We start from the raw sequence: 26549 nt of genomic DNA, 5'->3' as shown, positions 1-26549 counted from the left end.
GAGAGGGAGAGAGAGAGAGGGATCTTTAATGGACCCTGAGGACAGTTTGTGTCGCAGCCAGCAGCAGTTCACCTCAATTCAACAACAAACAAACAAACAAACAAACAAACAAACAAACAAACAAACAAACCAACAAACAAACAAACAAACAGCAGCGGAGCCTCACTGGATGAAAATAAAGAGTTAAAGTGACGACGTACGTTTTAAATCTGTGTTCGTGTGAAACACGACGCAGCTCTGATCCACACAACACACCGAGGACGCACAGAGATGACATCACGACACACAGATGACATCACGTGACGGCACGACACACAGAGATGACATCACGACACACAGAGATGACATCACGTGACATCACGACGCACAGAGATGACATCAAGTGACATCACGACACACAGAGATGACATCACGTGACAGCACGACACACAGAGATGACATCACGTGACAGCACGTCACACAGAGATGACATCACGTGACATCACGACGCACAGAGATGACGTCACGTGACAGCACGACACACAGAGATGACATCACGTGACAGCACGTCACACAGAGATGACATCACGTGACATCACGACACACAGAGATGACATCACGTGACATCACGACGCACAGAGATGACATCACGTGACATCACGACGCACAGAGATGACATCACGTGACATCACGACACACAGAGATGACATCACGTGACAGCACGTCACACAGAGATGACATCACGTGACATCACGACGCACAGAGATGACATCACGTGACATCACGACACACAGAGATGACATCACGTGACATCACGACACACAGAGATGACATCACGTGACAGCCCGTCACACAGAGATGACATCACGTGACATCACGATGCACAGAGATGACATCACGTGACAGCACGACACACAGAGATGACATCACGTGACATCACGACACACAGAGATGACATCACGTGACATCACGACACACAGAGGTGACATCACGTGACAACACGACACACAGAGATGACATCACGTGACAGCACGACACACAGAGATGACATCACGTGACATCACACGACACACAGAGATGACATCACGTGACAGCACGACACACAGAGATGACATCACATGACAGCACGACACACAGGGGCAGGAGACGCTCGTCCCACAGAGATGACATCACGTGACATCACGTGACAGCATGTGACACAAGGACAGGAGGCGCTCGTCCCAAAGAGATGACATCACGTGACAGCACATCACACAGGGACAAGACACGCTCGTCCCACAGAGATGACATCACGTGACAGCACGTCACACAAGGACAGGACAGGCTCGTCCCACAGAGATGACATCACGTGACAGCACGTCACACAGGGACAGGACACGCTCGTCCCACAGAGATGACATCACGTGACAGCACGTCACACAGGGACAGGACACGCTCGTCCCACAGAGATGACATCACGTGACAGCACGTCACACAGGGACAGGACACGCTCGTCCCACAGAGATGACATCACGGCGCCTGCTCCTGTACCTGTGATGGGGGCACACGCCACTTCAGTCTGCAGAGAGATGCCCGCGTCAACGGAGCGCGCGTCTGCGTCCAGACGTCGATTCACAGAAGGAGAGAGTGAGTTATTAATAATAATCAGGTAATGATGCTTTATTAAGAATAATTAAAACCTTATTTCTGGATCCTTCATGTTTAAAACAGCAGCAGACGAACTGAGGCCGAAGCCTTTTATACAAATCAAACTCTCACATTCAAAGAGATTCAGACGGGTTCATGTCGTGGTGCTGAAGATGACCACCAGGTGGCAGTGCACACACACACACACACACACACACACACACACACACACACACACACACACACACACACACACACACACACACACACACACACACACACACACACACACACACACACACACACACACACACACACACACACACACACACACACACACACACACACACACACACACACACACAGAGCCAGAGCCCACGCAGCGCTCACATGGACACACGGAGGGAGACGGAGTCGACACCTGCAGCAAAGTGCAAATGACCTACAACACCTGAACGTGTGTGTGTGTGTGTGTGTGTGTGTGTGTGTGTGTGTGTGTGTGTGTGTGTGTGTGTGTGTGTGTGGATGAGGTCATTGTGAAGACCTCGTGTGATCAGTGTCCTCTGTCGAACCAGTTGGCGGCACACACGTGGAAACCTGAACGACAGCAGAGGATTCTGTGTTTGTTATCAGGGCTCAGGCAGCAGAGACAGGACAGGTGGACAGGGACCTCCAGGACAGACCCACCTCAGCAGGTCTAGACCCTCCTCAGGGGTCAACACACCGGGGTGAACCCCAGAGACCCTCAACATCTAAACCGCTATCAACCTGAAGTGTGTCTTTGTCTGCACTTTAATCCTCAGTAACCATGGAGACAGTTTTTATTAAGGTAGAAATCCAGGAGAGATGCTAACAGCCGGACGTGGCTAACAGTGATTAGCTCGGGGCAGCACGGTGAAGGCATTCAAAGGTCTTTTTTAACCACTAATGCTGCTGAAAATAACAGCAAACCTCTGCAGCAGCATGAGAAGAGTCCCTACACACACACACACACACACACACACACACACACACACACACACACACACACACACACACACACACACACACACACACACACACACACACACACACACACACACACACACACACACACACACACACACACACACACACACACACACGAGAAGAGTCCCTACACACACACACACACACACACATGAGAAGAGTCCCTACACACACAACAAAGCAGCAATGGGCTCCTTCCACTGTAAGGCAAGGCAAGGCAAGGCAGCTTTATTTGTATAGCACTTTTCATACACAAGGCAGACTCAAAGTGCTTCACAGCACAACATGTCATGAATTCAAATGCATTACAGGAAGACAAAGAGAATAAAAACATAGACAATAATCAAAACAGTGCGGACGTTAAAAGTGCGAAGATTTAGCAGAAAGCTAAGGTGAACATAAAAGTTTTCAGTCTAGTTTTAAAAGTGGTCAGAGTGGGTGAAAGTCTCAAATCTTCAGGAAGTTTATTCCAGCTGTTTGTTGCATAATGACTGAAAGATGCTTTCCCTTGATTTGAGTTTACTCTGCGAACCACTAATAGATTGGTCTCAGAGGATCTTAGTGATCTAGAAGGCTTATGTAGTGGGAGCATATCAGTGATATACCTCGGCCCTAGACCATGAAGTGATTTATATGTGAGCAGGAGGATTTTGAAATCAATTCTCTGACGTACAGGAAGCCAGTGTAATGATTTAAGAATTGGTGTAATGTGCTCACATTTTTTGGTCTTTGTTAGAACTCGAGCAGCAGCGTTCTGAACAAGCTGTAGCTGCCTGACAGTTTTTTTGGGAAGACCTGCAAGGAGACCGTTACAGTAGTCTAGCCTACTGGTTATAAAGGCATGGACAAGTTTTTCTAAGTCTTGAGCTGACATGAGCCCTCTAAGTCTTGTTACATTTTTAAGGTGATAGTAGGCCGATTTTGTTACTGATTTGATGTGACTGTCGAAATGTAAATCAGAATCCATAATAACCCCAAGATTTCTGGCTTTATTTGAGGTTTTCAGGGACAGTGATTGAAGGTGTTGGATGACTTTAGACCTTTCTTTCTTAGCACCAAAAACAATTATCTCAGTTTTATCCTCATTTAGTTGAAGGAAATTTTGGCACATCCAGTGTTTGACCTGCTCAATGCACTGGCACAGTAGATCTATGGGGCGATAGTCATTTGGTGATAGCGCTACATAGATTTGGGTGTCATCGGCATAGCAATGGTGGTCAATGTTATTATTTTGCATGATTTGTCCTAGTGGGAGCATATAGATATTAAATAAAGTCGGCCCCAAGATTGAACCTTGGGGGACTCCACACGTTACGTTGGTTTGTTCTGATACAAAGTCGCCAATGGAAACAAAATAGTTCCTATCTTGTAGATATGACTTGAACCAGTTTAGGACTGTGCCTGAGAGCCCCACCCAGTTTTCCAACCTGTCCAAAAGTATTGAGTGGTCGACAGTATCAAATGCAGCACTGAGGTCCAATAGCATTAGTACTGAAGTTTTGCCAGAGTCTGTGTTAAGACGGATGTCATTTATAACTTTAATAAGGGCCGTCTCTGTGCTATGAAAAGGTCTAAATCCTGACTGGAGGTTGTTGTGGCAGCCAGTAGAAGCCAAGAAGTGAGTTAGTTGTTGGAGTACAACTTTCTCAATTATTTTACTTATGAATGGTAGATTTGAAATTGGTCTGTAGTTGTTGATAATAGAGGCATCTAGGCTCCGCTTTTTTAGAAGAGGTTTAATGACTGCAGTTTTGAAGGCCTTTGGGAAATTGCCCGATTGAATAGAGTTATTAACTATTTGCAATACGTCTGTTGATAGGCAGTCAAAAACATTCTTAAAGAAGTTGGTAGGTAAAGCATCGAGACAGCAGGTGGTTGGCTTTAGATCGGTCACTGTTTCCACTAGAGTTTTAGAGTCTATGGCATTAAAGCTTGCCATCATTGCTGTGTTATTTTGGCCTAAACGGGGTGGTGATCCAACTTTTTTGTTTGAGATATTGATGGCACGTCTGATGCCTTCAATTTTATCAGTATAAAAGAATGCAAACTCATTGCATTTCTGTGTGGAATGGAGTTCGGCTGGTATTTGTGTTGGGGGGTTGGTCAGTCTGTCGACAGTTGCAAATAGGGTTTTGGCCTTATTAGTGTTGCTGTTTATGATATTGGAGAAGAATGTTTCTCTGGCACTTTTTAAGACTAAATTGTAGGCATGGAGCCTCTCTTTATAGATGTCATGGTGAATATGAAGTTTTGTATTTGGCCAGATTGGTTCAGCCTTCCTGCACTCTCTTCTCTGGGCTGTTACAACAGCAGCTTTTCTCCAGGGTGCCTTTTGCTTACCAGAAATCGTTTTAACTGTAACCGGTGCAATGACATCTAAGATATTCACAATTTTGGAATTAAAGTTGTTTACAAGATCATCAGCATGGCATGGGTTTAGAGGTGGTAGCGAGGAGATGGCATTTTTAAAGAGTACATTAGCATGTTCATTGATGTAGCGCTTTTTGACATTCTTTGATTCTGTTTGTGTCTCCGGAATTAAAGAAATATTAAAGAAAACACAGAAGTGATCAGACAATGAAAGATCAGTCACAAGAACATCAGAAACATTGAGACCTTTTGTGATAATCAGGTCCAGGGTGTGTCCTTTACAATGAGTAGCCTCTTTCACATGTTGAGACAGGTCAAATGTATCTAAAATAGTAAAAAGTTCCTTTGCACCCTTGCCATTCGAATTGTCAATATGAAAATTAAAGTCACCAGTTATAACTAGGCAGTCAAAGTCAGTGGAGATACTAGACAATAATTCGGTAAAATCATCGAAAAAATTTGCTGAGTATTTAGGTGGCCTGTAAATAATTAACAGAAGAATTTTGGGGGAGCATTTCAACACAGCACACAGGTATTCGAATGATGTAAAATCACCAAGTGACATCTGTTTCCCCTGAAATGTGTTTTTAAATATAGCAGCAACCCCTCCCCCCCTTTTCCCAGATCTACATACATCAATAAAGTTATAGTTGGGGGGTGATGTCTCGATCAGAATGCTTGCACTGTTATATTGCTCCAGCCATGTTTCAGTTAAAAACATAAAATCAAGTTTGGAAGTAGTAATAAAATCGTTGACTAAAAATGATTTGTTATTCAGAGACCTAACATTGAGCAGACCCATCCTGATGGTGTTATTGACAGGCTTCGATGTTGACTTTGATTTGGAGAGGATAGGAATGAGATTGTTTAGGTTAGCAGGGTGTCTACGTTTCCCAATGTTCTCTCTCTTGGTAGTCACAACAGGAATGTAGAAGGTGCCAAGCTTTGACGTAGGCAGCCTTGGGCCCAGCTGATAATGTGGTCTACTGCTGAACCCTGTTTTGTATCAATAATATTCAGGACTGCTGTCAGGGCGGGGCGGGGGTGGCCATGAGGGGGGGGAGGAGGAGTGGGCAGCGTCAGAGCTGGAATGAACTACTGAAGGTGGACGTTGAGGGAGTGGAGGGGGTTTACGTAAGAGGGGCGGAGTAGGGCTGAGGGTTTGTGAAGCACACTTTCGTGGAGGGGGGGGAGGAGGTGGGAGGGAGGTGCCACTGAGATGACGCTGAGGGGGGGATCGCTGAGGTCGGTCAAGGGGAGTAAAAATAGGAGTAGGGCGGGGAGTGGGTGGGGGTAGCTCCCGGAACTCCAAAGGGGATAAGGGGGGAGAAAGGCTTACATGAGGAAGGGAGAAGGATGGAGACCTGGATTTAGGCTTGGGGGGTGTGGGGGAGGGATCTTCACGCCCATTTGAAATGAAAGGGGAGGTAGAGGGGGATGGACACGTCTCCTCTTTGCTCCGGTGTCTCTCATGGTCAGCGCTCTCCTTTTGCAATGGCGGTCCTCCTTCGACGTTCATGATAAGCTGTGTTGTGTCTGTCTTTTCCGTTGGTTCCTCTTGTCTCTTGTCCTTAGCAGTGATGATAGATGGATGACGCAGGAAGTAAGACATGTTGGTCATGAAAAGCTTTACTCCCAGCTTATTTAGACAAAGTCCGTCTGCCTTAAAAAGATGCCTGCGGTCCCAGAAAAAGCTAAAATTGTCAATAAAATGCATCGAACTAGCAAGAAAAACGCTGGAGAGCCACTCATTCAGCGAGTAAAGTCGACTGAATCTCTCAGCTCCTCTCCTGATCGGGGGTAGAGGACCACTGATAAACACCTCAGCATTCACAGCGCTGACTGTTTCAAAGAGTTTATTGAAGTGCTCTCTCAGCTCACTTGATTGTTGTTTTTCAATGTCATTAAAACCAATGTGCAGAATGATATTTTTCACATTTGGGTGTGCAGCCACAATATCCAGGATTCTTTTTTCCAAGTCAGACACCGTATCCTTCGGAAAGCAGAGTACTTTGGTGTTATTATTGCTTTTCATATCTTTTACAGAAAAGTCACCCACAATCAGATTTTCAGGCCCACTTGTTAGCTTTCTCGGTGGTTTTAAGTTAGCAGGTCTTACCCTTCTGCGTGGTGATGGTGGGTTATTCAGGCAATCAGAGGGGGATCCATTGTCCGACAACAGTGGAGCAAACCTGTTCTTTAGTTGAACACTTGCTTGCTGGGGAAGTTTCTTGGTACTTTACTTTTGTACTTGTAATGGACTTTACTATGAGAGGAGCTGGTACAGGGGCCAGTAGGTAAGTCTTTAAAACACTCTTTAATAAACTCTGGCTTCACTAACTACGCTGATGACGCTTTGTTGTGTGTTGATCATTAACACGTCATATTACTCTGAATGATGTGATCGACAGCTGCTGCAGCTGAACTTCTGTCTGAACGCCCTGGAGGAGGAGCTGTGGTTACGGAACAAACCCCCGACAGGGAAGAAGGGGATTCACACAAACACGCCAACTTAAACTAAAACTGTAGAGACACAGATTCAGGTTCTCTCAGGACGGACCGACGGCAGAATCATCGACAGATTAAAGGAACAGAAGAGACTCTGTTGTTTATGACCACACCATGACGGCGGTGTAGTCCACGCCATGTCCTCCTGCACGCTCTACCAGGCTCCGCCCCTCACCTGAACCACGCAGAGGACAAACAGGACGAGTCTGAGGGAGATACAAACACAAACATACCCAGTAGACTGGTCCCTGTGCGAGCCTGGTCCGGGGAGCAGCCTCCGGTCTTGCTCTTGAAGGAGGTGAAGAGGTGCTGACACAGCTCCTCTGGGACGTCCATCTCCAGGTACGTGGCCATGAAGAGCTGGAAGCCCTCGTAGTCAATGGGCTGCGTGGGAAAGGAAAGAGCGGACGGGTTAGCAGGAGGACAGGGTCACTTACACTTTACACCGAGCGCAGACGGACGGGGACGGGGGACATGGGATGGACTTGAGCTCGGTCTGCAGCCTCGATGGAGACATGCCAGGATGTTGACAAAATGGTTTCAAGCCACTGAAGTGAACACATTTAATGGTCGGACGTTAACGGTCGGACTGGAGGAGGTGCTGGAGGCGGATCCAGACACAACGTTCCCCAGGGGTCCGTCCTGGGGCCACTCAGGATGTGTCAACTGTGAAATCTCACTTCTATGCTGATGATGCTGTAGTCTTCAGTCCAGCCCCCGCCCCAGCAGGGTCCTCCCCCGGCTGCAGCTCGCTTTTAACACGGTTCAAGAACATTTGTGTGATTTAAAACTTGTTTTAAACACGGGAAAAACAAAAGTTTTCTCATGGCGCACTCACACTGTCCTTCCGCACCGCGCCAAGACCGTTTTTTAGGCTGAAGCCTCGTGAGTTTGACCAGTGTGAGTGCAACCGTACTACGCATTACTGCAGCACGCTTGCCGTCCACGGCCCGTTTGGGAGAGGTGGGCTTTAGTAAAGCACGTTTGCATGTGTACGAGCACGAGCGTGTGCACGTGTACGAGCACGAGGCCTACGGCGGTTCTGAGGTCATTTCCTGTGCGCCTGTTGGGACGTAGAAAAAAGAAGGAGGGACCATGCGCGGACATTTCAAACAATGGCGGTGAAAGGTTCACGTTGGTGTGATGCGGAGGTGGAGTGTTTACTGCAGATTTGGTCGATGAAAAGATTCAAAAACAGTCGACAAGACGCACAAAAACTCCGAGGTCTACGGAAAGATCTGGAAACAAAGCCACGCATCGCCATGACGTCATCAATGCGTGTGACGTGTTACGGCGTGATGACGTATAGGCAGCAAGAAGCATTCTCCGAGGCCCAGGTAGTGTGAGTACAAACGGGCCTGGAGGGGGGGACAAGGACCCTAAAGCACGGGGCACGGGACGGAGGCACAGTGGGAGGGCGCCCTGAGACTCAAAGACACTATGAAGGGGAAACTGAACGAGCTGGAGGCAGAAACATCTACAGCCAGTTGTTTCTGAGGCTTTTATTGTTGTAAGTGACCTTGAAATGTTTGCTGTTTTGGATTCTGTGTGTTTTTAATGTTTGACCTCTGACCTCGTCCCCGTGACCTCTGACCTCGTCCCCGTGACCTCTGACCTCGTACCCGTGACCTCGTCCCCGTGACCTCTGACCTCGTCCCGGAGGGGCTGGGTTATGTTGTGTTAGGGGACAGGATGTGCATGCAGTCTGCTGACACGGACACCACTCAGCATGCAGAGCCGCGGGGCCGCGGGGCCGAGGGGCCGCGGGGCCGAGGCTTACTTGGTTCAGAACGTCTTGCTTCTGTTTAACAGTTGTGGCGATGAAGAGGAGGAGGAGGAGGAGGAGGAGTGGACAGAAGAGGAAGAGAAGGGTTAGCTGCGGCGTTAGAGGACACACACCAGGACCGAAAGGTTCGACCGTGCAAACAGGAAACGGATGCTAATGTTTACGATCGACGACATCGATACGTGGACCCTGAGTGTGAACGATGCTCGTGAGGAAGAACAACATGGCCGACACGTTCACAGCACCATCACATCCAAACTGAAACAGATATAAACGTGCGTGTGTGTGTGTGTGTGTGTGTGTGTGTGTGTGTGTGTGTGTGTGTGTGTGTGTGTGTGTGTGTCAGGTCATTTAGTCATTCTGTGTCTATGTTTAGTCGTCTGAAGCCGGTTTTACGTCTCAGACCTCAGAGTTAAAGTTTTGGTCACATGGTAAACACACACACACACACACAAACACGCGCACGCACACACACACAGACACACACACACACACATGCGCACGCACACACACACAGACACACACACACACAGACACACAGACACACACACACACTGATGGATGGCAGAGGGCCACTGTGGTCATGGTGGCGCCCGGTGACGGTGGTCTGAGCACACGGACATAAAGTCTGGCTCACGGCGCCCAGAGTCCAGCCGGCTGTGACTCATGTGGTCACCGACACTGAGCAGAGGCGATAATGAAGAGGGGGGATATGACACACACACACACACACGAAGGAGGACGAGACGCAGGAAGAGCAGCGAGACCGCGGGGTCGAGTCCACAGAGACGCCAGGAGACGGGGAGAGAATCAGCACGCAGGAGAACAGCCAGAGACGCAGGACGAGTGGCTACACCGCGGGGTCGAGTCCAGGAGAGCGCAGAGACGTCCCCACAGTCATCCGTCCAGCGACACCGCGGGGTCGAGTCTACAGAGGCGTCCCCACAGTCATCCGTCCAGCGACACCGCGGGGTCGAGTCCACAGAGGCGTCTCCACAGTCATCCGTCCAGTGACACCGCGGGGTCGAGTCCACAGAGGGCGTCCCCACAGTCATCCGTCCAGCGACACCGCGGGGTCGAGTCCACAGAGGCGTCCCCACAGTCATCCGTCCAGCGACACCGCGGGGTCGAGTCCACAGAGGCGTCTCCACAGTCATCCGTCCAGTGACACCGCGGGGTCGAGTCCACAGAGGGCGTCTCCACAGTCATCCGTCCAGCGACACCGCGGGGTCGAGTCCACAGAGGCGTCCCCACAGTCATCCGTCCAGTGACACCGCGGGGTCGAGTCCACAGAGACGTCTCCACGGTCATCCGTCCAGCGACACCGCGGGGTCGAGTCCACAGAGACGTCTCCACGGTCATCCGTCCAGCGACACCGCAGGGTCGAGTCCACAGAGACGTCTCCACGGTCATCCGTCCAGCGACACCGCGGGGTCGAGTCCACAGAGACGTCTCCACGGTCATCCGTCCAGCGACACCGCGGGTCGAGTCCACAGAGACTGAACTGGGACTGAACTCTGGACTCGAGCTGACGTCGTCGGGCCTCGTCCACAGGAAAACGTGTTTCTGAAACTGAACTTTTACGGCCCCGCTTAAAAACAAATCCCCGTCCACGTGAACACACTAAATCCTCCTCCAACCATGTGGAGCTCGTGCCGCAGCAGCAGGTGGAGACGGCGCTCCGACAGGAAGTCCGTCTCAGCCAATCATGAGGCTGGAAACACGTGGTTAAAGCGTGATGTTGGCGTGAGGCCGGGCAGACTCCTTTTCTGTGGACGAAGACGCACACGAAGAGCGGAGAAGTTGCTCAACAGCAGCAGGATTTTGGTCAAAGTCGTCCATCACAGCGACTCCATCAGCTGATCACGTCTCCATGGAAACAACCGACCGGTCACCGTCGCACAGCGTGACGTCAAAACAGCGTTTGGTCGGACGCTAGTTTTACTCCTTTAAACATCAATAATCATTTACGTTTGAATCAAGTGTTTACAGGTGTGTGACGTCTCCGGGCTGCTGGGAGCACGCACACACACGCGCACACACACACACACACACACACACGCACGCACACACACAAACACACACGCACGCACACACACACGCACACACACACACCTGCTCTGGGTTGTATTTGGAGAGAACTCCTTCGCCGTGGAACTCCTCCAACACGTCCTTCAGCTTCTTGGTCGAGTCTGAGGAGGAACAAGAACAAGACAACGGCTTTATTACAGTGTCTCACACACACACACACACACACACACACACACACACACACACACACACACACACACACACACACACACACACACACACACACACACACACACACACACACACACACACACACACACACACACACACACACACACACACACACAGTGAACCTGTCTCTAAACGTGTCTGTGGAGCGATGATGAACTGATGCTTTCAGGATTCGATTAAACGTCGTATTAATGACTCGGGCCTTTAGCCGGACGCCGCCCCCCCCCCCCCCCCCCCCTTATCTCAGCCAGCGTCCTTCATTAAGTCCTTGATTGATCGGCTGCTGACACTCGAGCCGTCCTGTCTCTCCGCTCCTCTCCATCAGCCAGAGCGCACATTTATCACCACGGCCACAGCGGCGCCGACCAGGGACGGGTTACAGGACGGGTTTGATCTGTGGGGGGAGGGGGGGGGGGGGTTGGGGGGGACTGAGGGGATTTTTAAATGTAGTTAACTACAGGTGAAGGTTCAGGAACAAGACCAGACCCCTCTCCCTTCACTGATTCTGCCCCCCCCCCCCCACACCTCACAAATGAAACAACCCGTGTCCTATTCACGCGATCACCTGCACAACCATATATATGTGTGTATATATATATATATATACATATATATGATCGACCTTTGGTGTCACGTGGGGTGACGGGGAACACATGAGGAATGGACACAAGAGGAACAAGTACGCAGGGAGACATCAGGGTGTGTAGAGGGTATGATCTGGCACCGAATGAGGCTCAGGACCGGGTTAATATACAGAGAGGCAGGTGATCGGGGCCAAAGAGAACCAACTGCCAGGACAACAAACAAACAGAAAGGGAGCACATTCAGAAAAGCACCGACAGAGGGAGACAAAAACAACGACTAAAAAGATCCAATCACGACCTTTGGCCTCCTAAAGGTTCAGTTGTTGTTGTTGTTGTTGTTGTTGTTGTTGTTGTTGTTGTTGTTTGTAAAAGCGTTGTTCTGGTTCCCAGCAGACAGAATTCAAACTCAATACAAAGTGAATGGAGAGCGTTGTGGGCGGGGCTTCCTGTCTCTGTGGCTCCGGTAACGCCACGAGTCACGACTTCAGGCGCCGCCCCCAAACCTGTCCTGAGCTCATGAGTCAGTCTGAACGGATCCCAGTGGGTTCAGGTGAAACTGAGCTCTTCTTCAGGACAGATGCTCCTTTGACTAACAAATGTGCTGTTGGCGAGGGAAGAGGACGACACGAGCTCATCCGCACGCCACCAGGTCGTCCGCACGCCACAAGGTCGTCCGCACGCCACCAGGTCGTCCGCACGCCAACGTGTGTCCTGAAGTAAAAACAGGGGGACTGAGGTGGCGCTCCAGCGTTCGCTCTTTTCGTTACAGGAAGTGGAAAAAGACCCGGACAGAAAGAACGAAACATCAGAACTGAAAAAACTCTTAAAAGACAAAACACTGAGTTTTTATGAGTCACTGTGTTTATGTTTGTTTGTTTGTTTGTTTGTTTGTTTTTTCTCTTCTTGTCTTTGTTTTTTTGTTGCTGCATGAATACCACATGATTTGGTTACACACACACACACACACACACACACACACACACACACACACACACACACACACACACACACACACACACACACACACACACACACACACACACACACACACACACACACACACACACACACACACACACACACACGGTTACTCACACTCGCTGTACTGCTGCAGCTGTGTGAACTCTGCGGGGCTCAGACACACCCAGCTCCCGTCGCCCATGCTGAGACCGGGGGGGGGGGGGGTCTGCGTAGGAGGGTGTCGGTCCACAGGTGGCGGCGCTCAGGGCGGGGGTGACCTCGGCTCTCCTCGGGTCAGGTGGTGTCACAGGGCTGAGGTGACGAGGTCTGTGATGTCATCTCTGCCTCATGAGCTGAGAGGCTCCAAATATTCGATCTGTCACAGTGAAAACGCCGAATCACAGAAACATGTGAGCGTCCGTCACAGGAACTCAGTCCCCGTCATGACTCAGAGACGCCACGAGGTTTTCTCTGCAGCAGGAAACATGTTTGACCTGCAGAGGAGAGGAGAACAGAGAGAACATGGACATAAGTGAAGTCTGCGACGTCTCAACGTAAAGACTCAGAGAGGAGGAAGTGAAGGATCCAGAGCAGGAAATGGGCTGAATGTATAGTTGAACACTCGCTCTTTATTTCTGTACTAACTCTTCCTTTATGCCAAAATGTGCTGACTCTGCAGCTGACGGACTGAAAGAACACAGACACACGTTCGTCCTCTGAGCCGCTCTCAAGGCGCTGAACTTTAATGTGACGTCGACTAAAACAGCGTCGTGTGTTTGACGCTGACGCTACGATCACACACGGGAAAGTCTGTGCACGCAACAACGTGAACATGTGACGACCTGAGAATCACAGTCATGTCACAGCAATGAGAGGAAGAAGGAGAAGATGGGGGGGCAGCCAATGGATCAGCACCCAGAGCAGTTGGGGGTTCGGTGCATTGCTCAACAGCACCTCAAACTGGCACCAACACCCATCTGCGCTCCATTCATGGTCCAAACAGGGACTCAAACCGACAACCCTGCGGTTCCAAGCCGAGTCACGGATGGACTGAGCTGCTGCCGCCAAATAAATAAGTGTTTTTCTGTTTGACCCTTAATGACAGAAAGGTTGCTGCACCTTCAGCGGCGTCTCTTTGGCGTCTCTTTGGCGTCTCTTTGGCGTCTCTTTGGCGTCTCTTTGGCGTCTCTTTGGCGACTCTTTGGCGTCTCTTTGGCGTCTCTTTGGCGTCTCTTTGGCGTCTCTTTGGCGTCTCTTTGGCGTCTCTTTGGCGTCTCTTTGGCGTCTCTTCGGCGTCTCTTTGGCGTCTCTTTAGTGGACGTTTCACTCCCATGTTTCATGGACGTCATCATTCGTTCAGAGTCCGTTTCCATCGACACGTTTACTTTGATTCAAAGTGTAAAAACATTTTTAATAAACTGATAAAAGTCTGAACGTCCACATTGGATCCAAACCTGCACCCAAATAATGTCAAATCCTTTAATTACTGCTCTAAAAACATCAGATTTAATATTTGAAGTACATGAAACACCTTAGACTTTCTGTTCATGAGTTCTTCTCACACGTGCACGAAGAACAGCATCTGCAACAGGAGGAAGAGCTCAGAGGTCCTGATGATACACGAGCGTTTTCATTTCAGGTCAGAGTGTCTTTTCAGTCGTGCAGTCGGTTTGTTATCGCTCCCCCAAAACTACAGCGCACAGGTCCACGTCTGTCCGTGTCCACGTCCGTCTGTGTCCGTGTCCACGTCTGTCTGTGTCCGTGTCCACTTCTGTCCGTGTCCACGTCCGTCACGTCACAGCAGGCTGCAAAAGTGACGCAGTGTGTCCACGTCTATCCGTGTCCACGTCTGTCCGCGTCCACGTCTGTCCGTGTCCACGTCTATCCGTGTCCACGTCCGTCTGTGTCCGTGTCTGTCTGTGTCCACGTCTGTCCGTGTCCACGTCTGTCCGTGTCCACGTCTGTCCGCGTCCACGTCTGTCCGCGTCCACGTCTGTCCGCGTCCACGTCTGTCCGTGTTCACGTCTGTCCGCGTCCACGTCTGTCCGTGTTCACGTCTGTCTATGTCCACGTCTGTCCGCGTCCACGTCTGTCCGTGTTCACGTCTGTCCGTGTCCACGTCTGTCTGTGTCCACGTCTGTGTCCACGTCTGTCCGCGTCCACGTCTGTCCGTGTTCACGTCTGTCTGTGTCCACGTCTGTCCGTGTCCACGTCTGTCTGTGTCTACGTCTGTGTCCACGTCTGTCCGTGTCCACGTCTGTCTGTGTCCACGTCTGTCCGTGTCCACGTCTGTCTGTGTCCACGTCTGTCTGTGTCCACGTCTGTCCGTGTCCACGTCTGTCTGTGTCCACGTCTGTGTCCACGTCCGTGTCCACGTCCGTCCGTGTCCACGTCCGTCCGTGTCCACGTCTGTCCGTGTCTCTAACTTTAACAGATGTTTTATCTGCAGGGACAGAAACATGACCATCGTTTCCTCCTGTCACGCCAGGAGCAAGCTGCAAAAGTGACGCAGTGTTCTCACTTTCCTCTCTCTCTGCATCAGCCGCTCGCTCCTGGACTATGTGGTGCACGCACGCAGGCACGCACGGACGCACGGACGCACGGACGCACGGACGCACGGACGCACGGACGCACGGACGTGTCTGAAGCTGTCTCTCAAAGGGAACAAAGGGGCCGACGTGTGTGCAGAAGAGTGTGACAGAGAGACGAGCACGTGCCACTCAAGCGTACGGGGCCTCCCCTCGATGCAGGAAGGGAATCTGTTTTGCTCACGATGTTGCCCGGCAACTGTGACGTCACCGGAGTGCACGACAGACAGGGGGATCGCTACGGTTACGATGAACAGATGTACATGATACGCATGGATTTGGAGTCCTGCGTAAGTGTTTGTCTGCGTTCACCACAAATCGTCCTCTGATTAAAGGAGAGAGAGGCGCTCAGACGTCAGCGCGGACGAGTCAAGTGCTGCACTGTAGATGAAAGCAGCATCAATCATCAACATTAGCAATGAGACAATGACTGAGATAAGAGGTGAGACCACTCAGGGGTCAGAGGTCAGAGGTCAGGGGGTCAGGGGTCAGGGTGAGCTGAAGGTCAGGGGGTCAGGGGGTCAGGGGTCAGGGTGAGCTGAAGGTCAGGGGTCAGGGGTCAGGGGTCAGGGTGAGCTGAAGGTCAGGGAGTGGGTCTCTAACAGAGTTTCAGCTGCTCTCATGTGGACGCCTGAAACCTAATTAAATTAAAAACTAAAACGCTCGTTAGTTTGGATCTGGAGCAGGAAGTGGCTGCTGGACCTCAAAGCTGTGAGTGTGACGCTTAATGAGGTCAGAGAAAGAAGGAGGAGCTGGAGCCTTTAGGCTTTTAAAGACCTGGAAATCAACCCTGAACCAGACAGGGAGACGTTGAAGAGACACTGAGGGCGCCCTCCCACTGTGCGTGCGTCCCGTGCCCCGTGCTTTAGGGTCCTTGTCCCCCCCTCCAGGCCCGTCTGTACTCACACTACCTGGGCCTCGGAGAATGCTTCTTGCTGCCTATACGTCATCACGCCGTAACACGTCACACGCATTGATGACGTCATGGCGATGCGTGGCTTTGTTTCCAGATCTTTCCGTAGACCTCGGAGTTTTTGTGCGTCTTGTCGACTGTTTTTGAATCTTTTCATCGACCAAATCTGCAGTAAACACTCCACCTCCGCATCACACCAACGTGAACCTTTCACCGCCATTGTTTGAAATGTCCGCTCATGGTCCCTCCTTCTTTTTTCTACGTCCCAACAGGCGCACAGGAAATGACCTCAGAACCGCCGTAGGCCTCGTGCTCGTACACGTGCGCACGCTCGTGCTCGTACACGTGCAAACGTGCTTTACTAAAGCCCACCTCTCCCAAACGGGCCGTGGACGGCAAGCGTGCCGCTCCTAGACGCGGTACGGTTGCACTCACACTGGTCAAAGGAACCAGACTTTAGCCGTGACACGTGCTGGGTACGGAGGAACAGTGGGAGTGCGCCCTGTGTTTTGGACATACGGTTCAAAGACCAGTGCCTCTTCATGCAGCGTACGGGGCCTGAGCTGCACGGGTTCACCTTTGGAAAATGTGGGGGGTGAAGTTATTTTGCTATACAGTCCGTGGTTGAATCCGTACTAACAACAGAGGGTGACATGTTTCATCTCTGCAGCGGACGTTTACGTCTCCTCGTTCTCGTACGTCAGGATTTATTTGCTCAGTTCGTGTCGATACAAATCTTTTTCACGCAGGATCAGAAAAGTTCAGCTCTCGACCGAAGCTTTCGTTCACGGCGTCTCTGCAGCTTTGAACTCAATACTGAGGAAGATCAGTCACACATCAACCGCCTCAGTGCTGCGGAGAGAGAGAGAGAGAGAGAGAGAGAGAGGGGGGTATTCACACCTCCACGGCACATGATGTCCATGACAGCGCTCCGTCTGCCTCGTTCTGTCGACGGACAAAACACTGAACCCATGAAGGACAAACAGGTCACACTCTGTCCTGTGAACAATCGTCCACTTAAAGCCGCATTCTCTCTAATGTCCAGCAGGAGGAGACTCCACTTAAAGCTGCATTCTCTCTAATGTCCAGCAGGGGGAGACTCCACTTAAAGCTGCATTCTCTCTAATGTCCAGCAGGGGGAGACTCCACTTAAAGCTGCATTCTCTCTAATGTCCAGCAGGAGGAGACTCCACTTAAAGCTGCATTCTCTCTAATGTCCAGCAGGAGGAGACTCCACTTAAAGCTGCATTCTCTCTAATGTCCAGCAGGAGGAGACTCCACTTAAAGCTGCATTCTCTCTAATGTCCAGCAGGAGGAGACTCCACTTAAAGCTGCATTCTCTCTAATGTCCAGCAGGGGGAGAGTCCACTTAAAGCTGCATTCTCTCTAATGTCCAGCAGGAGGAGACTCCACTTAAAGCTGCATTCTCTCTAATGTCCACCAGGAGGAGACTCCACTTAAAGCTGCATTCTCTCTAATGTCCAGCAGGGGGAGTTTTTGTCTAAGGAAGAGACCAGAGAGCAGGGGCTGCTTTAGGGCGGGGCTACACTTCCACCTGTAGACCACAACCCAACAGGTGACGTCCCGGTCGCTCCATCCATCATGTTGACGGTCTGTGACCCGTCAGAACCAGAGGAGTGTGGCTCAGCGCTCGCGTCTCCTTTAGTGTGAAACATGAAGCAAACAGCCGACAGGAAGCTTGTAACTGACGTCCCCCTGCAGAGCTCTGAGCAGGATGCTGCGGGCTTCGCCCCTCACTACAGGAAGAGAGCGTGGCGGTCCTGATAGCAGCACGAGCCGCTCTCTCTCTCTCTCAGTGTGGGCACGTTTGCTGCAGGACGCCCTGCTGTGAGATGATGAAGTGCAGACCCAACAGCAGCTTCTCTGTGTCGAACATCAGTCATTTTCAGCGCCCAGATAATCTTCATGATCCATGCACTTGCTAAATATAGACGTGCTGCTGAAACTGGGTCGCTCGCTGACTGTGTGAGCAACTCTCTACATTCAAACTCAAGCTCCAGTTTGCACCTGCGTCGTCTTCAAACACACCTTATGTGGTCGTTTACTCACGTTCAAATGGGTCGTGAGTGTTTGGGGCGAGCTCTCCAGACAAAATATTAAGACTAAAGCAGTGGATTATACCTCAGCTGTGCACTGAGTCAGGAGCTGAGCTGCACGTCAGGCTGAGTGAACGCCTTTGGGTTTAACCTGATGTGTAAATGTTTAGAACGCTTCACACCTGCTGCAGAAGCCGTTTCACAGCCTTTCCAAAGCGTCTGGGGACGGAAGACAAGCTGCAGGTTGAGTCAACTGATTTTTAGTGAAGTCATAAACATTTACAAGAGTAATGCAAGAACATTAAATTCATCAAAGAGCAAAACTGCTTCAAGTGCAACATTTAAAAACCAGAGCTGAGAGAAGTGAAGCTGCAGTGTGAGCGCTTTAACACTCATCAGTGTCTGAGACTCTGGAGATCCGACTGAAGCGTTCAAAAGGACAAACTGGAGTTCAGTCACGGGCTCCTGGAAGTGAACCACACAGATGAAGTGTGACTGCACTGGGACTGCAGCCCCTCCGGGTGCTCCACCAACACCTGAACCCAGAGACGGAGACAACTCTGCTCTAAACAAAGGCTGTTTGTTTGGAGACGCTGTGTTTCAGACACTTCATCATGTCATCTCAACATTAATATCACATTTCTTTTAATGGAATAATATGCATGTGAGTGCCGAGACTCGGGACCAGAAAAGGAGTCGTCATCCCCCCGAGGGATGATAAACTACAGCAGTGACTGTGCACAAAGTTTGCAACGACAGTACGAGACCTGACCCTAAAGCCTGGTTCCTGCTCCGTGTGTGAACACAGACGTGTGTTCTCCTGGTTCCTGCTCCGTGTGTGAACACAGACGTGTGTTCTCCTGGTTCCTGCTCCGTGTGTGAACACAGACGTGTGTTCTCCTGGTTCCTGCTCCGTGTGTGAACACAGACGTGTGTTCTCCTGGTTCCTGCTCCGTGTGTGAACACAGACGTGTGTTCTCCTGGTTCCTGCTCCGTGTGTGAACACAGACGTGTGTTCTCCTGGTTCCTGCTCCGTGTGTGAACACAGACGTGCGTTCTCCTGGTTCCTGCTCCGTGTGTGAACACAGACGTGTGTTCTCCTGGTTCCTGCTCCGTGTGTGAACACAGACGTGTGTTCTCCTGGTTCCTGCTCCGTGTGTGAACACAGACGTGTGTTCTCCTGGTTCCTGCTCCGTGTGTGAACACAGACGTGCGTTCTCCTGGTTCCTGCTCCGTGTGTGAACACAGACGTGTGTTCTCCTGGTTCCTGCTCCGTGTGTGAACACAGACGTGTGTTCTCCTGGTTCCTGCTCCGTGTGTGAACACAGACGTGCGTTCTCCTGGTTCTCCTCGTCTCTGTCCTCGTGCTTTCTTGCTCCTTCACGTTGAACGGACGTTGATCCAAACTTCCTCTAGAGGGCGTCGCTCACATTCAAAAGTTCCTCCAGTAAAGTTTGACCCCAACAAAGATGGAGGCGATGGAGGAGAGAAGCGCCCTGAGTCAAAATGGCGGCAGCGTTGTAGACGGCGGTGGTCTGTGAGACACTAAAGACGTCCCAGAGTGTGGACGGAGAATTCCACACGTTGGTTTGACAGATGAGACAAAGTGACGACCAACATCTCTTTAATCGGCGCTTCGATGACTCGCTCGCTCCTGATGTTCACGCCACTTCTTTGTGTCCGGTGCTCGACACTGCCCCCACAGTTTCAGGTGGTACTGCAGCGTTTGCTCCGTATCTGTACGCATCCGTCAGCTTTCAGGATACGGACAGAAACACGGAGGAGACGGACGCAGAGGACGCACAGAAGGCTGCGTCTGAGGCTGTGTCCTGAAACCACAAACGTTTAGGTCCCAGTGATCCTCTGAACGCCCGTTAATCATGACTGAAGGAAGTAAGAAGGCAGGGGACCCGGGGTCAGAGACATAAAGCTGTGACACACGATGTTCCCCAGTCCTAACCATGTTTTATGAGTGTGAGCGAAGCCTCGTCGGTGCACTTGAGCCTGAACTCGTCTCTTTGACCCCAGAGGAGCTGGACGTTAAACAGACGTCACCCTGCAGCTGCACTTCAACGTCTGTGGACGTCCTGTTGAGTCCATGTGTGAACAGAGCGAGTGGACGTGTTGAAGACGTTTCGTTCAGGAAGAAATCGAACCCCCGGCAGTGAAGAAGAAGCTGATTTACACCAGGACGCCAAATAAAATATAGAGAGGACGGATTCAGGGTCTTCTGTGAGTGAAGACGGACAGACGCCCAAATCATCGACGGATTCAAGGAACAGAACTGTTGTTTATGACCTCATTATGACGGCGGTGTGGTCCACGCCACGTCCTCCTGCACGCTCCTCCAGGCCCCGCCCCTCACCTGAACCACACAGAGGACGAACAGGACGAGTCTGATGAAGAGAAACTAGGATTTGTTGATTAAAACATGAGAAAACTTTGATGAAGAAGTGATTTGAACTCAGATCTAAATGTGGTTTGTGTTTCAGACGCTGACGCAGCGACAGTGAACGTGTCGGGGACTTCTGCACAGCCTCTCTCTGCTCTCACACGTACACAGAGGGTTTACACGTGGAGTAGAGACCACGATCTATGACTTATTTATGAGTTACACACCAACAACTCACACTATTTATATAACAATAACACTGAAACCTTCCCTTTAACAGACAGAACCAACGGGTCTTTAACGGCACAACTTTGCATTTAATCATACTCATAATTGTTGCAATGCATCATGGGAGTGTGTGCACTGTAGTATTCACGCTTTTAAGGTTTTAAATGATTGGCTTAATATACTTGTTGCATGTTCTCTGGGCGATAATCCCAATGATCGACTCTCCTCCGTGTGTGCAGACGGTTCCCCTCCTCAGGGAGAACACAGGGAGCTCAGTCATTACATCATTATTCAGGAGATACATATATATATATAATTAATTAACACTGACTAAACGCAGCCTTTCCTACAGAGGAATCAGCTCAACCAGGCGCTCCTCGCACACAGCAGTGGATCATGTGTGGATGTTGCCTTCAGGGTCCTGTGGGAGATCAGACCGCTGCAGTGGTGCGGAGCATGTGGGCACGGTTAACCTTAAGCCCTTCAGCCTGTGCTCCATCTTTACCCTTAAAAGGAGCGCTGCTGCTGTCAAGACCTGACGAGACACACGCTGGACACACAACCCCACACACACACCGTCCCTGCTTCATGTCCCGGCCTGCCTTCACCTCGCCCCCCCCCCCCCCCCCCCCCCCCATCACCACTCGCTCTTTCCACTGTGGGCTTCTTCTTTTTAATGTTAGCTTTTCTGTGTTTGTTTCTTTCCATCTCAGGAGAATGAATCATCCCGGTTTTCATGTTCCACAGCTGTCAGCAGAACGATGGACGCCGTTCTCTCCTAGACCGGGTAACCCCGCCACCCCCCCCCCCCCCCCCCGCCCCCGTCTGCACCTGGGTCCGAACCGAGCATCTATTCCTCCTGTGTCCTGTCCCTTTTCTCTGGATCCAATCACCAAACTGGCTTTTTTCACCTGACACTCTATTGGCTGGTAAAACAAGATGCCGACAAGCAGCTTTGTGTTTACGATTTACATTCAACATGGCGGCCGCCGCTCCCCGTCGACGCTGCTGTCCCTGCAGTGGCGGGGGGTGCAGATCCGTCTGCTTCACTACTGTCCTCCATCTTTGTTTGATTCTGTCCTCCATCTTTGTTTGATTCTGTCCTCCATCTTTGTTTGATCCTGTCCTCCATCTTTGTTTTGATTCCGTCTTCCATCTTTGTTTTGATCCTGTCCTCCATCTTTGTTTGATTCTGTCCTCAATCTTTGTTTTGATCCTGTCCTCCATCTTTGTTTGATTCTGTCCTCCATCTTTGTTTGATCCTGTCCTCCATCTTTGTTTGATTCTGTCCTCCATCTTTGTTTGATTCTGTCCTCCATCTTTGTTTTGATTCTGTCCTCCATCTTTGTTTGATTCTGTCCTCCATCTTTGTTTGATTCTGTCCTCCATCTTTGTTTGATTCTGTCCTCCATCTTTGTTTTGATCCTGTCCTCCATCTTTGTTTTGATTCTGTCCTCCATCTTTGTTTTGATTCTGTCCTCCATCTTTGTTTGATTCTGTCCTCCATCTTTGTTTTGATTCTGTCCTCCATCTTTGTTTGATCCTGTCCTCCATCTTTGTTTGGGTTCTGTCCTCCATCTTTGTTTTGATTCTGTCCTCCATCTTTGTTTTGATCCTGTCCTCCATCTTTGTTTGATTCTGTCCTCCATCTTTGTTTTGATTCTGTCCTCCATCTTTGTTTGATCCTGTCCTCCATCTTTGTTTTGATCCTGTCCTCCATCTTTGTTTGATTCTGTCCTCCATCTTTGTTTGGATTCTGTCCTCCATCTTTGTTTTGATTCTGTCCTCCATCTTTGTTTTGATCCTGTCCTCCATCTTTGTTTTGATCCTGTCCTCCATCTTTGTTTGATTCTGTCCTCCATCTTTGTTTTGATCCTGTCCTCCATCTTTGTTTGATTCTGTCCTCCATCTTTGTTTGATTCTGTCCTCCATCTTTGTTTGATTCTGTCCTCCATCTTTGTTTGATCCTGTCCTCCATCTTTGTTTTGATCCTGTCCTCCATCTTTGTTTTGATTCTGTCCTCCATCTTTGTTTTGATTCTGTCCTCCATCTTTGTTTTGATTCTGTCCTCCATCTTTGTTTGATTCTGTCCTCCATCTTTGTTTTGATTCTGTCCTCCATCTTTGTTTTGATTCTGTCCTCCATCTTTGTTTGGATTCTGTCCTCCATCTTTGTTTGATTCTGTCCTCCATCTTTGTTTGGATTCTGTCCTCCATCTTTGTTTGGATTCTGTCCTCCATCTTTGTTTGATTTTGTCCTCCATCTTTGTTTGGATTCTGTCCTCCATCTTTGTTTGATTCTGTCCTCCATCTTTGTTTGGATTCTGTCCTCCATCTTTGTTTGGATTCTGTCCTCCATCTTTGTTTGATTCTGTCCTCCATCTTTGTTTGATCCTGTCCTCCATCTTTGTTTGGATTCTGTCCTCCATCTTTGTTTGATTCTGTCCTCCATCTTTGTTTGGATTCTGTCCTCCATCTTTGTTTGATTCTGTCCTGGCTGTTCAGATTGAAAATGTCGGATTCAATGGGACAAAAGAATCAGATGTGGGTCACATTTGAGAGGGAACATCAGATTCAGGTCACTGGGACTGACGTAGGAACAGAGCCTTAAAAAACCACATGTGGTCCCTCCACAGTCTCCCCCCTTCTGCAGACAGAAGCACAGAAGCCCCCCTGATCTACTGCAGCGCTCCCACAGAGACCCGCCTGCAGCAGGTGAACGTCTGATGATGAGCTGCAGAACCTGGACCCTGCCCCGTCTGATGGGGCTGTGGATGGATCTACGGTTAGCTCTGCTGCTCAGTCTGCTGCTGAGTCTGCTGCGCTCTCAAAGGACCTTTCTGCTCTCTGACCTACTGGGGAACGAGCCGGACAAATACCAGGAGTATTTATGGAGGCCCGGGTGTCATGGCAACTGGGGGATTGTGTGTAAAGCGCAGAGAGGCCAAGCTATGCACGACAAGTGATTGCACTGTAGTTAAAGGGGAACGCCAACAACTGCTTTCAAAGCCTGAAACCACAGAAAACTTTTCCCTCTGCAGCAGAATTCACCGGATTAAAGATCCACGTGTTTGACCTTTATCCGGTCACACGCTCGGTACAGTTCGGCCTGTGCCCATAACAAACTCTACTGGGCGATGAACCGTCCCAGAAATTATCCTGTGAATGTTCTCATGTGTTCAGGTCGTCGTTCTCCTCAAAGCAACTTCAGTCAAAAGCAACTGGACTTGGTTCTTTGATATGAAGACGTTTCACCTCTGATCCAAGAGGCTTCATCAGGTCATGTGCGCATCGGACCAGGACCAGGACCAGGACCAGGACCAGGCTGGGACTGGACCAGGACCAGGACCAGGACCAGGACCAGGCTGGGACTCGACCAGGACCAGGACCAGGACCAGGCTGGGACTCGACCTGGACCAGGACCAGGACCAGGACCAGGACCAGGCTGGGACTCGACCAGGACCAGGACCAGGACCAGGCTGGGACTCGACCTGGACCAGGACCAGGACCAGGACCAGGCTGGTCAGATGTGTACATGAAGCATCTTCCTGACAAAGAACCAAGTCCAGTTGCTTTGGACTGAACCTGCTTTTGAGGATGTCCCAGAAATGACTGGAAAGTGATAATTTTGCCGTTTTGAGACCATTTTTAACTGATATAATGTTAAAGTCCACGTTTCAAAGATCCAGAAACGTTTATTTCTGAAGAATATTTTACACAAGAACTGAAAGACAATAAAAAGGCTCAGAGGCTCAACTGATTTTCAGAATGGAGACCAGAGTTTAACTCCCAGGATGCACTTGGGCTGAATACAGACCATTGTTCTGCAGCTTGCAGACAGGTCCAGCGCGACTAATCGAACAGACCGCAGAGCTCCTGTTTGTCTCATGAGACTGGGTCCACTGGACTCTTAGGTCTGGGTCTGACTGGACTCTCAGGTCTGGGTCCACTGGACTCTCATGTCTGGGTCCACTGGACCCTCAGGTCTGGGTCCACAGGACTCTCAGGTCTGGGTCCACTGGACTCTCAGGTCTGGGTCCACTGGACTCTCAGGTCAGGGTCCACTGGACTCTCAGGTCTGGGTCCACTGGACTCTCAGGTCAGGGTCCACTGGACTCTCAGGTCTGGGTCCACTGGACTCTCAGGTCAGGGTCCACTGGACTCTCAGGTCTGGGTCCACTGGACTCTCAGGTCAGGGTCCACTGGACTCTCAGGTCTGGGTCCACTGGACTCTCAGGTCAGGGTCCACTGGACTCTCAGGTCTGGGTCCACTGGACTCTCAGGTCAGGGTCCACTGGACTCTCAGGTCTGGGTCCACTGGACTCTCAGGTCTGGGTCTGACTGGACCCTCAGGTCTGGGTCCACTGGACCCTCAGGTCTGGGTCCGAGTGGTTCTGAACTTCAGGTCCAAATCCTTGGTCACTAACCGTTTTTTCTGCGTTTGGAGCTTCATGTTTTTCTGCGTCACAGTAAAAAAATCCCCGACATGTGGAAAGTGTTGATTTTCCAACACAACAACAACTAATCCATTAAAAACGATCGAGATTAATCCGTAAAAACAAACATTAGTCTGAGGTGTTTATGAAATCAGAGTTCTGTCAGGTCAGAGCGGAAATGATTAGAGTGTGTGTGTGTGTGTGTGTGTGTGTGTGTGTGTGTGTGTGTGTGTGTGTGTGTGTGTGTGTGTGTGTGTGTGTGTGTGCAGGTCTCAGAGGAGACGCAGGTGACACGACCCCTCAGTAGGTGTTGGACGTGTTCAAGTGTTGATCAAAAATTGATCATCTATCGTGGGCGGCGCGTTCAATCACGCCTGTAGATCGACTTTGTACTTAATCACGCTGCTTCTATCGCGTCCTTCCTCCTCCTCCTCCTCCTCCTACTCCTCATCATTATTCTGTCAGTGGAGCCTCGGCCGGAGAGTCTCCAGTGTTTGACGCCGTCAGCGACTAAAGACGCGTCTTATCTGGAGATTCCTTGCTGAGATGTAATCAAACGTGCCGGCTGCACATTAATCAGGAGTCTTTAACGCTGAAGCATCAGCACATTCATGCACAACCGCAAAAACACATTTATTATATATTTAAACATCAGAGGGACGGCATCTTTAATATCTCCCAACAGCCAAAGACGGCACCTTGACTGTGTTAATATCATATTTCCTGTCATCATCACACGCAGCAGCTGGTGATGAGAGGTGTTCTGCGTCCTCTGTCACAAAGGTCACCGCGCTGCAGCTTCATCATCACTTCATCACGTTAATAAAAAGCGTCTCCTCTCCACAGGAGCTGA

General features: G+C 50.2%; 1 protein-coding gene across 1 annotated transcript in view; it reads right to left on the bottom strand.

Annotated features, from left to right (window-relative positions):
* Window positions 1–13541, bottom strand: part of dgkg (diacylglycerol kinase, gamma) — an 85966-nt gene extending 72425 nt beyond the window's left edge. Inside the window, 5 exon segments of the mRNA XM_083921127.1 lie at window positions 1398–1572; window positions 7725–7875; window positions 9272–9292; window positions 11393–11469; window positions 13219–13541. Coding sequence (XP_083777253.1) covers window positions 1398–1572; window positions 7725–7875; window positions 9272–9292; window positions 11393–11469; window positions 13219–13285 — 491 coding nt within the window. The 5' untranslated portion in view covers window positions 13286–13541.
* Window positions 13542–26549: the final 13008 nt, after the last annotated feature.

This window comes from Echiichthys vipera, assembly GCF_963691815.1.
Source record: "Echiichthys vipera genome assembly, chromosome: 10".
Classification (NCBI taxonomy): Eukaryota; Metazoa; Chordata; class Actinopteri; order Perciformes; family Trachinidae; genus Echiichthys; species Echiichthys vipera.
The sequence above is the reverse complement of the archived record's forward strand: the minus strand, read 5'-3'. Positions and strand labels throughout refer to the sequence as shown.